The sequence below is a fragment of the Poecilia reticulata genome, chromosome 3 (genome assembly GCF_904066995.2).
Source record: "Poecilia reticulata chromosome 3, P_reticulata-male-v2, whole genome shotgun sequence".
Lineage (NCBI taxonomy): Eukaryota > Metazoa > Chordata > Actinopteri > Cyprinodontiformes > Poeciliidae > Poecilia > Poecilia reticulata.
Window position 1 is genome coordinate 19,903,877 of NC_088832.1, and position 13,798 is coordinate 19,917,674.

General features: G+C 38.2%; 1 protein-coding gene across 1 annotated transcript in view; it reads left to right on the top strand.

The window, feature by feature from the left end:
* Positions 1-3,631: 3,631 nt before the first annotated feature.
* prtga (protogenin homolog a (Gallus gallus)) overlaps positions 3,632-13,798 on the top strand; it is a 36,589-nt gene continuing 26,422 nt past the window's right edge. Inside the window, exons 1-2 of the mRNA XM_017303813.2 lie at positions 3,632-4,904; positions 6,804-7,106. Of these exons, the coding sequence (XP_017159302.1) occupies positions 4,838-4,904; positions 6,804-7,106 (370 nt within the window). The 5' untranslated portion in view covers positions 3,632-4,837. The remainder of the gene's footprint in view (positions 4,905-6,803; positions 7,107-13,798) is intronic.

Genomic DNA, 13,798 nt, shown 5'->3' on the forward strand with positions numbered 1-13,798 from the left:
TGCAACAACTTTATGTCAAGTTATTTGCTTATTTTTTATGACGTGAGGCAAAAAGGTTTTATACGCTCACCATGGGTATAAATATGTTCGTTCTTTTCTATATTTTGATGTTTTTGTCATGCTTGAATGTTTATTTTAAAAAACTGCAAGGAATTTTTAAAAACTACGGCTGGTTACACAAATATGCTCATAATTAAGCTTCCAGGCTGAAATATTTACATAAAATGCTGTAAAAAAGTACTTGCCTCATTACAGATCGTTTCCGTTTTTACTGGGGGGTTTTTATCACACAGTTCTTGTTTTTTGAATTCAGTAAAGTTGTTGTGTGGTAAAGTCATCATGGAAGAACTACAAAGGAAATCAGAAACGAACACAAAAATTCTGCCTGGCAACAGGAAGTGTCACACAGTGAGACGGTCCGTCAAAATAAAAATAATTACTATTGTGTATTAGTGCGGCGTTAGTAATTTCCCAGACACACATACTGTAAATATTTGTCTCCATGTATTATCATGTAAACTTGGTGTAAATGTAAAGTTTCTGTCTAGCATTAATACTTCCTTTCTTCATGGGGCTCTTATTTATGAATCTGATCAGAAAATAATTTCCTTTAACATCTATTTTAATGTTTTTTAAATGGATGCAATTGCATCGAGATTTGTTGCTTATTCTCAAATTTAAAAAAAAAAACTTATCTAATCTCCTTTGAGTGTCATGTCATCAAAGGTAAGGTACAAGGTACATTACCTTGTACCTTACATACAAGGTAATGTTTTTGTTTTGTTTTGTTGAGGATGTCGTAGTTTGATGCTGAATTGATCCAGCAGGGGGCGGTGAAGCTCACATTGAGCGTAACACTGTATTGGTCCAGCAGGGGGCGTTGAAGCTCACATTGGGCGTCACATATTGCAGAGTCACGATGCGGTGGAATCCGCTGGTCAGTGCAAAAACACAAAGTATCACTTGGTCTAGTTTCTAGTGTAAACATCTTAGTTCATTTGAAATAGGCTAAACTAACTCATAAGTAACTTTTTAGATAGATATAGACGCTTGTTTTGAGTAAATAATTCCTTAACATTGATGAAAAAGTTCCACTGGCAGATTTATTTTCACTTAAAACCTGTGAAAAATTGTCTTGTTATAAGTTAAATAATCTGCAAGTGGAGCTTATACTTTTTAAAATCTATATAACAAGCTCTAATATCTTGCTGAAAAGTTGTTTTGTCTTATTTCAAGATATTAACACTGGAAATTGGACCAAAGAAACAAAAAGAAGTTAGAAAAAATCTCTCTAAGTTTTGTGACATTTTGCAAAAATAAATAATTCTGGTAATTCTTCGTGACATAAAACGAGAAATGTTTGGTATAATCTAACTTCAGACAGTGAGAAATAATCATGTTTCTTTTTTGTGTATATTCTTACTGTAATTGATGAGATTTAAGGACTTCAAACCAGTTAAATCATTGATCAGTAATTGATTCTCTGCAGCCCTGCGGTATAAAATGGACGTCCTCCTTCTCCTCTGAAAGCTGGTGATCCTCGGCTGCAGAGCCGCAGTCCTATTGTCTCTTTCTGCCTCCTTCATTGAGGCAGTAAAGCCCCTTCTCTCCATGGGGTCAGCGGAAAGGTCACGCACAATTCAGGCCAGCTTTTCGGACTCTTCTGCAGGTCATTGGGGAAGGGCGCAGGCGGGGGGACACCACACTGACCCAACGGCAGATGGTACTGGGAAGGCTGGTTCCTTTGGACCAACACGCTCACAGTAAAAGCATAAGCTGATAATGAGTGATAGGAATTGATCGGGCTGCAGCAGAGCCTGACCCGAGCCCAGAGCTTCACTCCACCCACCCAATGCGGCCTGCTGGTCCAAACCCAGAACCCGACTGACTGAACGGAGACAGGAAGTGACTGGGAGCGGCTCACTTTCCCACCTTATGCAAGAGAACCGAACCGATCCGTTCCTAACTCCTGGAAGAATCGAGTTAAAAACACGTCACACTGTAAAACCTCTCAGCCACTTTTACTACTATCTACTGTCGTCTAGTCAAATTAATGCAGCGAGTTTCAAACTTACAGCAATGAGTTGTGTTAACTTTTTATTAATTTAGTCAAACTTCCAACAGTTGAATAAACTGGAGTTTGTAGATTAACACTTAAAAACTTAAAGAAGAAAAAGACAGAAGTGGGAACCATTTCCCAGAATGCTTAGCGGCTTTTATGGTTTCCTGTTTTGAAGTGTTACATTGATCTGACTCTTGTGTTTTATTAAGTTTGCAAACCTTGAGGGTAACTTCCTGTTCCTGCTAAATGTTTTTCAGCAGAATTCATTGTGATGTTTAATAAATTTCATTATCAGTTCATGCAGTTTGAAACAAGAATTTAAACTATTCTAAAGTAAGTAGTTATTTTAACTTTATTTTGTGAGTAAAATAATAGAGAAATGTGGCTCTTAAACCAGGTGAGAGCAGGTTTTTCATGCATAATTATTTGGTTTAAATTGCAGCATTAAGTAAAAACTCAATTCAAGATTAATGAGCTTAAAAAACAATGTTTAGTCAGTTTGTCTCTTGTTGTTACATCGACTTCATGAACTTTAACTTCTGAGTTAAAACCAAAATAATTTTCTTCTTGACTTAAATGGCATTTCAAGGCAGCAGGTGGACTTTCATTTTCAAGTTAGACCACCTTAAAATGTTTTACTGTGTACCAAGTATATATGGTCGATAGATAGATAGATAGATAGATAGATAGATAGATAGATAGATAGATAGATAGATTTTAGTTTTATTATTGTTATTCTGAGATGTCTGAGTTTATGTATGTCTTTCTCTAGTGGCTCCAGCTAAGTTATTTCTTTAGTCCTCCCTCGTGTTTCTAACGTTTATTTCTTAGTTATCTCAGTTGTTCTTGCATGTCTGAGTCCAGTTCACCTTTAGTGGCTCCAGTTCAGTTATTTCTTCTAGTTCTCCCCCAAAGTGTTTCTAGTTTTCTTATTTTGTTACTTTAGGTTTAGTCTTTTTGTTTCAATCTATGTCCATCTTTTTTAGTGATTGTAATTAGGTTATTTTTTGTTTAGATCGTCTAGTTATTCTAGCTCTAGGTTCTTATTGTTGTTAGATCCGCCTTGCTTCAGGTTAGGTTTGTTTATGTTTTTCCCTCATGTCTTTTTCTCCTCTGGTTTACCAGGTTTCCTTTGGTCTTTGTGTTTCTTTAGAATTATAAGTATTTTTTTTTTAGCTCCCTGGTGTTTTTCTCCCAGTATATTTTCTTAGCTCCCCTGTTGCCACCTTCTCCTGCCCCTCAGGCAGCTGCTGTGCCAACCACTCTCACCTGCACCAGTTTTCTCATTAAACCAGCTCCTTGGTGTAAACTCTCAGTATTTAACCTCCTCATTCTCACTCACAACTCGCTGGAGCTTGTCTTGTATTTTGTTGTCTTTGTTGTGCTACCAGTGTTAGCACAGGTGAGTGACTCACCTGTGTTTTCTAAGATTACTCATTAAATCCACCAACTCAACTTCTGGCTCTGGTTCTCTGCAGTTGGGTCCAAATTCAACCACCAGTCATGACAAATAGATTTTTTCTATCCCATCTGGTCTTTGCTGCTGAATGACAAATGGAGGCAGTGTGTGTGTGCGTGTGTGCGTGCGTGTGTGTGTGTGGTACCCTCATGGGGGTGTGTTTCTGTCCTCCATCAGTGACGGACGGCGGATCGATGCAGCAGCTGTCTGGCTCCCATCGATGCTTCCTGGTAATTGCGGGTCACACTTTGAAGGGACAAACTCATTTTCATCAACATTTCTCTTTCTCAGGGTCTGCAGAGACCATTTGGTGAGCAGCCTGACTCTGATCCTGAAGGATCTGCTCTCATCGATGTAATGTATCGATGAGGGGAAGGATCCTGATGAGGAAAGCCATGGTTTCACTGGTTTCACTGGTTTCACTGGTGCATCACAGTTTAACAGTTTTCAGGGTTTTATCGTTCCACACTACATACAAACTCTGAGGGAATCTTATTTATAAATTAGACGCAACTTGTTGGAAATTATTTCTTTTACACAAACATAGTATTAATATAGAGCATGCACACAAAGCTCACTAAGGAGGAACGATTGTTCCCTTTTATAGTTTTTAATTAATTTAGTAAACTTTTTGCCATGAGGGACAAAACTGTCAGGACGAAAACAAAACAAAAAGCACATTAAAATGAATTTCTTGTGCCTCTGTTACTGTATCTTCTCAGTAAACTGAACTAAATGTGCATGATGTTATTGAAGAGACTTTTACACAAGAGGGATCTGTAAATAATTGTGGATCTGAATCATACTAAGGTTCCTTAATAACTTTATTAAAAAACGGTCACACTGTTTCCTTTTTTGGGGGGCGGGGGGGTTGTTTTTCAGCAACAATATATTAATCAGTATCTGTTTCTGAATGCAGAAGCCTAGTTAATAAATCAGAAATTACTTTTGTTGCTCTTGCAGGCCAGATTCGAGTCATTCAGAGGGCCACAAATGGCACCTGGTTTAACACCCCTGGTTTATTTAGCTGTGAATCCTTTAATTTAAATAAATATTATCACATTAAAATGGCCTGTATGAATCAAATCTTGGTTTTATCTGTATGCGTGTGAAGCGGAGTGTGTGTGTCCTGCCTGCAGGGGGCGCTGGACCACACGCTGACTCGGTGGGGGTGATTAATTGCCTCCGTCCATCCCAGAGGAGGGAAACTGCCCCCGTGCATCTCTGTCCTCTGCCGCAGCTCGCCAGTGTTAGTGCGGCTCCTGCGGAGGAAACAGCCATGAGAGAGTAGCTGGCATGCTGGACAATTACCGTAAATGGCTCCTCTGAAAGGGAAACGACGCCAGCGGCTGCTGCTTCTTGCTTTTTTTCTTCCAATCTCAGGTGAGAAAAGCTCCGGATGGTTTGGTTTAAAGCAGCAAAAGCGGAGCAGGAGGGACGAGATGAGCCTAGCAGCTTTAATCTGTTTGAACTGATTCACTCTGACGATTAAACGAGTCAACTTTTCACTTCTGTCGAGGAAACTGAAGTTATTTACCGATTTAAACACGAGTTTAACTCAAACTGCTGTCGTTATTTATCATTTTCTCGCAGCTTTAATGAGAAACTATTCAGACTTTCTCACTAACCAGTAACCATGACTGCGAATAAAATAAGGTTACAACTAATTTCAAAGCTTTTCTACGCTGAAAAAAGGAGAATCCAGCAGCTCCAATTTAAGGAAATTGGTGTGAAGTAACTGCATTCAGTTTAGTGAACTTACTTTATTTACGTCTGTTTACCTTCACAACTTAATAAACCAACCTGGACAAACTTTGTTGCCAAGTTTTTAAAAGTTGGAGCTGCATTCTCCTTTTTTCCAGTGTACATATGAAATAGAGATTATATAGCGAATTTAAGTTTCATATCCACAGTTTTTAGGGTGTACTTACTTTAACACGTTGGAATCTGTGGTGTGCTTTTGTACACTCGATGTTAGATTTAAATATGTTTAAAATCTTTAATAGAGAGTTTTATTCCTTTTTGTCCTTTTTATCAAACTAAATAAAAGTAACAGGAACAGTCAAAGAGTCACTTCCGCCAGTGATGCTATTTTATTTGTTAGAATAAATTAGTCATCCTGGGGCGATAAAAATAATAAATAATGATACTTATTGTACCAAAGCTTATTACAGTAAGGTTTATATTGTTACCTTTAGTGTACTTTTCCACAGTTTGTCCCTTGACATGAGAAAAATACTTGATTGTGATGCTATTGTTGAAAATTGTGGTAATGATATTGATTATATGCATAAAATGAGCCACCATTCAACATAAAATCTATCATGAATATAATTAAAGTTGAAGTCTGTCCATATTTATTATTACTGATTCTGCAGATATGTCATCCTATCATTCCTCATATTGCACAAACCAATATTGTAATAACATTGTGCTTTACTTCTTTGCACTTAATTCAGGTTGTTTAACTAAAATGGGACGCTGCTTGAAGAAGTTGGTTTTTCTTATCATTTATAAATCCTATTAGACTATTTTTTATGATTGTGAAGGAAAAAATGCAATCCAAAAGAACTAATCTAGACTTTAAAGTTGATTTTATGTTAAAACAGTGCTAGTTTTTCTAGCTTTTTATTTGTTTTTCATGTTGAAAATAATATAAAATGATTTTTTTTAAATTAACTTTTGGTTAATTTTCTTTTTAGCAACGTTTTAAATGAACTCTTTTGGTTTTGATACCAACACTTTTAAAATGGCAAAATATGTAATTTGGTCATATTTGAGTGCTTATTAATGACTTAACAGCCATGTCCAGCTTAATATACTGCTACCCCTCCATTAAAAACATGTTTTACTGTCTATACTACAAAAAGCCATTACCTTTCCCTTCCCCTGCCCTACTGGGACGTCTTAGAAACAGAGTTAGGAATGAAAGCTTAACTCTAAAGCCACAAAAAGCTGGTAAACCAGAAGTCACTTGACAACACAAAGTGTTTCTGGTGAATCGATGTTTTCATGTGGAGTAGATGTATCATTTGTTTCAGACTTTAAAGTAAATGGAGCAGAAATGCTGTTTGGTGCAGCTGGACAGTAAACCTCCATTTGGCCGCCCTCCAACCTTTAAATGTGAAATTAAACAGGAGCAACTATTTGTTTCCACTTTCACTGGTCATACCTATTTAAAGTTTACTGAGCCAAACCTCTTTAACACACGTAATTACCGCCACTATACAAGTGTTGCTATTTTTAACAAGCTTCTTTCCTCTCTTTGTTTCTTTTCCACAGGTGTTTTTAGCTTTAGCGAGTTATTTTTCGTCAAAGAGCCCCGTGATGCCACCGTCATGCGGAAGGAGTCGGTCATTTTGGACTGCCAGGCACGCGGAGAGGCATCAATAGACGTCAGGTGGCGGAGGAACGGAGTGAAAGTCGTGGAAAATGAACGGATCTACCTGCTTTCCAACGGCTCTCTTTTTATTTCTGAGGTGGAAAGCAGAAGAGGAGACAAATCAGATGAAGGCTGCTATCAGTGCCTTGCTCAAAACAAGTACGGAACAATCCTGAGCCAAAAAGCCCATCTCACAATCGCAAGTGAGTACAGGAAGCTCTTATGTTAGGAGACATTTCAGTGCTACAGATGGATAATGTTGACATTTAATGCAATATTTTGTTGTAGTTTTGTATGACTGAGACAAATACTGCTGTTGAAATCACGATCTTCAAGACGCTGCTTACTTACTGGGTGATTTATATCATTATTATTTATATCACTTTAATGATATTTATTGATCTGCTGTGGAAGAAACCGTGGAAAAAAGTAAAAATAACATTTTACATAATACTGTTAGTTTTTTTTAATACGTTAAATCAAAATTCTTATCACAGTCGGGACCAAAATTGCAGCATTTTCATCTGGTGCGTTTCACTTTCATATTGCACTTTGAAAAACCTGTTCCCCTCCTCACCTGCGGGGGCGCTGCACCAAAAACCACTGAAGGAAATGGCACAAAATCATCTGAAGAAGACACTGAATTAAATTTCCTTCTTCACAAAATGTAAACAAAAAATGGAGCAACACCAGATTTCAGCAAAAATAGGATTTCTCTTTTGTAATTGGTAAAAAAATTATGGCCCATTTCTCCCTCTATGGCTCGACTCAAACGTTTGTTTTGGTTGAATTTACCCAGAATGCCCTGCGCTGTCGTCTACTTCCTGCTTTTGGAGTGTGGAGTGGTGTCCGGTCTGCTTGCATTCAAATATGCATTCAAATTGCACCAGAGTTCACTTTAATTGAACCGAGACCGAGGTTTTTAGGCGAACCAGTTGGATTAAACCGACCCAAACATGGCTGCTGTGAATTCACCCTTCGGTTGCTTTGGTGATTGATACGTTTGACAAAACCACATGTAACACGTAGACTTTAAATGTAAATTATTTTTGTCATACTTCGGAGGTTTTAATGTTTAGCACACTTTAACAGGAAATCGTACCATTATTTATGTATTTTGTGCCTTCAGGACTGGAAGTAGAACAAAGTGTTCAAAGTGGAGGAACTGTTGGCTGGATTGGGAAAAAGCCCATTGGTGTGTTAATGAAGGGGAGGGAGATTTGAAAGGTTAGGAGCTGTCCAGGAAACCGGCCCTGCGCCGCTAAAGAGCAGATGACCCCCATTCACAGGCCAGGCTTTTATGTTGTTGCACCCTGATCACTTGAGGAATTGTTTCTGCAGGAATGCTCTCCCCCCAGCGCAGCGCAGTGCCTGTCGTGTTTTCAGGGGGAGGAAGGTCAGAGATGTGTCCGCTGGGACCTTCTGCATCTCTACCTACCACACCAAACTTTGACCAAACCATTTCCACCAGAGTTAAAATGTTCACATGGCGCATTAAGCCAGATGAGCTCCATCATTTTCATTCTGATTAATCCAATCAATCGGCTTAATCAAGACGATTTGATTGCTGGAATAATCGTCAACTACTTTTGCAGCTGATTAACTCAAAAAATTATATATTCAGAACAGTAATTATTTCAAAACTGTGCAAAACTGTGTATGATAAAACATGTTTATGATAAATATGTTTGACCTGAAACTCTTCAAGTACAGATTCGGTAAAAAATCCTATTTTATTGCATTTTAGGAAATAAAATGTTTATTTTCCTGTTAACAAAAGGAATCAAACTGTTGGTTTATTTGTATCTTTTCACATATTTCAAATATTGTATCAATATTAAACATCAGAATAATCGATAGAGAGTAATTGATAACCAATATAATCATTAGCTGTAGAACTGAATTGAATAGTGACAGACTTTTTTGTGGTTTTACTTGTAGGTGGATTTTTTTTCTTTCCATTTTATTTTATATATTTAAAATCTCTTCCAGTTGCAGTGTGAAGTATTCTTTACATAATTAAAGTTTATTGGTTTTTAAAAGGTGGATTATTATGCCATTGTCAATATGTTACTTGAAAATGTTCTCAAAAGAACGATATTATCGTTTATCGCAATTATTGCTGGGATAATTTATCAATTTGTCATGTATCATCCCATTTCAGGCTGCTTGTTGTTACTCAAATACTTGTTTTGATAAATCTATTGAAGGTTTTAAAGTGAACATTTCATTTAGATGTGTTCAGATGGGTGAGTTTAGCATTAATTTGTATTACATGGTTGTGAATGTCTGCCGTTCTGAAACTACTCAACAGTTCAAATATTTTTATCAATCAATCAATACTTTGCTGTAGTTTGAAGTAAAGTGGTAGTAAAAGCTGCCACCAAGCTTTTCCAGTTTGTTTTTGGATGGGCACTTAGACCTGCTAGAAGGTCTATCTGGAAGCTCATAAACTTTTCACATACCTGAGAAATGCTCAGATGAAGGCCAGAGGAGCAGTGGGGGATGAGCCTACACACACACACACACACCACTGAGCTGCTGTTTCCCGGCATTCTGGGGGCTTTACCCTGAGTGTCTAAATGACCAAACTTTATTGCAGGCCTTCCCAGGTCAGGAGGAATTGGAGGCTTTGCACACAATTGTTTTCTGCCTCACCACTCCCTCCCATGGAGGACTGAAAGGCTTTTCTCTCTGGCCGGTTTTGTCCCCGCTGCCTCCCATATTCACAAAAGAAACGGGACTCTTTGAGGGCAGTCGTCCTTAAATAGGTGGACAGATAAGCAGTAAGAAGTGGAATTACACTCATCGTAAAAGTTAATCATTAGTAAGTTTGTGTTTTGATTAAAACGTCAGGGTGGTTTGCTGTAGTTCCAACGGGCTTAAAATAAATTATGTTTAGCAACTTTTGCGCCCGGAGGTCTCGTCGTATGTCAGCGGCTCAGGTTGAAAGTGGAAGTCGGGACATGTGGCCGACTCTCCTGACATGCTTTATGTGTTTGGTGCAGGAGTTATGCTCTGTGGGAGCGTTTTAACCCTTTACACACATGTCGAAGCCGCTGGCTGTCAGTAGAGGAACACGGTGCTGATGGAGGGTAACCTTAAACACTGGGTCGTAAACCACAAAGGTGGGTCGGGATTTGGCCTTGATGGGAAGGAATGTGACACCCGAGCTTCACTGCGTGACGTTTGTCAACAGACTTCAGATTGATGCCGATTTCATTGAGAGAATGCCTCCTAAAGGTGGCTCCATGTTTTTATCATGACCGGAAGCACACGAGGCAAGAAAACGGAAGATGCTGTCATATTTCTCTCCATTATTTCAGTCTAGATATTACACTCAGCTGGTGATGTTTATAGCTCTGGTTTTACCATTTAGGTAGTGCAAATGCCGCTCTCCCAAAACCTTTGGACACTCCAACAAACCTCAACCAAATTGAGCAGTCCTTTGAAAACTTGCCAACATGGCAAAAATGTAAAAACACAAAATCATAGCAGGTAGTTTTGGTCTAATTTCTATTGCAAATAACCTTAGTATGCTTGAAATAAGACAAAACTAACATACAGGCAACTGTTTTAAGATACAGGGGCGTTCCTAAGTCAATAATTCCTTCATATTGATTAAAAATTACTAGTTTCACTGACAGATTACTTCACTCCCACAAGGGAAATAATCTAGAAGTGGAACAAGTACTTTCTCAAACAGTGAAAAATCATAAAAATACAGCTGGACGATAAATCAATAACGATCAATTACAATAGATAACACTTCTGATTGACTATTCAACATATTCACTGAAGTCAGATCCAGAACCGCTCACCAACATAGTTGGTGGAATCAACTGCCTCACTGACTCTTTGGTTACCTAGCAACTCATTCCTTCTTTGGTTACCTAGCAACAACCTGTTGAGTAACTGTCGCAGCAGCAGTTTAAGATTTCACCGCTCTGCCTCATAGTTGCTTAAAAATAAAAAGAAAGTGAAACCTGTGGGTAAAACATTAAGCGCCACCGGTTTGGCAGCGTTTCAGATATTTATAGCAAAAAACTAATCAATAATTATCGACATTGACTGATATGAAACACTTGTATTTTTTTCAGCCGTATCGTCCAGCCCTACGTTAAAATGACAGTATGGACAGTTTTGAGGTTTTTCAACATCATTAATGGGAATTTATTGTGACAATGATGAATTAAAATCTTACCATGATAAGAAATGCATCACCCCTCCTTTTGGATCATCTCTGCCTTCTTGTTGTGTTGGTTCTGTTTGTACTATTCCAGGTGAATATTTGTAATTTCCTGTAGTTAATATGTTTAATGCTTGCTGCAGACCAAGCTGTAAAGACGTTACAGGCCACAAAGGAGCCGCTACAGTTTATTTTTACCTCCCTGGTGTGTCCCAGAGGATGTCGGATCAGGAACATTTCTTTAGGTTGCTAAGGCATGCATCTGACTTGACACTATTAGAAACCCCCCTATAAGTCAAAAGCAAACCCTGCACAGTGTGAACAGCGAGGTGAACGAATGAAATGCCCTGAAGGGAGACAATTCAAAGCCTGGAATCTTGTTTTTCTCCTCTGCTGGAGACGAAAGGTTACCATGGTTCCCCTGAACAGCAGGCCCTGAGGTCAAAGGTTCCCTAAAACTGGTAAATAGATGGAAGGCAGCCGGACCGAACCTGGGATGTAATCTTTAGTTCAATAGTGCTAGTTGGGCATCTAACTTTATCTGCTGCTTCTGTTTTTGTGCAGTATTCTCTGTTATTTTACATGAGTTTAAATACGTTTATCTACAGTTTTATTCGTTGTCCGCTCCAGAGGAGTGAATAAAACCATTTCCAAGCAAAGGTAGGTGTGCAGGTTGACTTTTAAAGTCTGATCTGATACAGGGATTAAAAACAATGAAGCCTCTGTTGTCAGAGGGTCGCTGTTGACTGATTGGAAAACTTTGTGACAGAGATAAGGAGCTGGAGGAGGGGGATGAATGGCCTGTAGAGCTCCCCCACTGCAGCGTTTAGAGGTCACGCTGCTCATGGGAATAGGTCTTTGTTTAGCCAGGCCAATGGTCACTGGACTGTCCTGCACACTCTGCAACGCAGCGGCACATCTGCCAAACAGCCAGCCATCGATTTGTGGCCTTTTCCAGCTTTGCATTCGTCTTGCAGCTGATCAGCTTTTTCATATTCTTATTAAAGTTCACAGGGGCCAGTGAACTTAAGGAAGAACTATTGCTTAATTGATTAGTTGGTGTTTTTTTTTTTGTTTTTTTTGGGGGGGGAAGAGGTGAACTAACCAAAACAGCATCTGGTAAACAACTGAGATGGAAACGTATCAGACTCGGAAAAGCAAATGTGAAAGTTTGTAGGTTGATTTAGTGAACTTGTTGCCTTCAAGGTCTGACAAGGTTGATCAATATTAATGTTATTTAATGTCAATTTAAACTTTTAAGGCAACTGAGTAAATAGGTTTCTCGTATGTTTTCATACCAGATCTGATTTTATTTGACTCCTTTTTACTTTCTTTGCAAAAGATGAAATGACAAATGATAGAAAAAGTGACTTTTCTTCAACCATCCCGTCTGCGAGTTGCACAACAGACTATTAGGATCAGGCTACGAGAATTTTTGTTTAATTACAACATTATAGTTGTAATTTGAGCAGAATAAAGATGCAATTTTACCAAAAAAACATCTTGAAATTACAAGAAAAAAGTTGTTTTAAGGAGAGAAAAGCTTCTAGAATTATCTAGATCAAAATTTAAGATGCTCAATGTTCCTCATTTTATTTTTTATTTTTCTCATAAAATTATTACTTCATTCTTCAGTAAAACACATGCTAGCGGTAAAACACACTAGTCGGACAAGATGACGGCCGTGGGCGTGGTGACATCACTCTGAATGATGCATTCCCAAAGAATCTGAGGAAAAAAATCCAGATTTTCCCTAAATTAAATCTTCAAAAACCAAAATTCTGATTGATTGATAAAATCAATTTATCGTCCAGCCCTTTGAGTAAACAAACCAAATTTCCCTTCAACACAGAAAATCATAACCGACTGGCTCAGAACAAAACTGAAGCAAAAAAAGATGAGAAATGTTTGTATTTAGCAGAAATAATTATTTACATAAGTTGTGATGCTTCCTAATGAACAGACCAAGTGACTAGAGGAGAGAGGCTGAACTAATTCCTGGCATTTGTAGAGGATCTTTGTTTGGGCTTGACCTCTCTGCTGACCTTTAGTTTGTTGAGCTGCCACCATCTGAAGTCTGCAGCACGAAGAGTTTTGGTAGATATGCTTCACTTTGGTGTTTAGTGTAGACTGAAGGGTGATCAAGTTGTAAAATAATCCAGAAAGACTTTGTTTTGCTTTTGTCATCGAGACGTCTTTTATTCCTAAAAATAGCACAAAGAACTTTATTCAGCCTTAAAACTGAATAATCTAATTTTGATATGATATTTTGTAGCTGGTTGGTTTTTTTGCTTCACAAAGCACATTTTAAATCCTTTAATGAAAGGTTTGAATGAAGCAGCAGTGAGCACCAGGACTGGTTTGGGGTGGTCAAACTGGGAGCTGCCTGAGCGAGTGTTAGTCGGGATTTGTGGAGGTCAGAGGTCAGAGGTGAGATTGCAGAGAGGGGCAGATGGTCAGAACTGTTTCTTCAAGCTTTTGAGGAAATGGCAGAGGTATTTATTTTCTGATTGAGTGTTGCTGAGTTCAAAATGTTTAATCAAAACTTGGTTTTGCACATTTTAGTTAAGATATGCAAGTTTTAGAGACAGAAAAAGTCAAAAAAAGAAAAGAAAACATGACCTAATACCTTTAAATGCTTTTAGATTTCCCGAAGTAGACATGTTTTACAGACAGAAAATGGAAAAAAGTAGCAATTAATGCTTT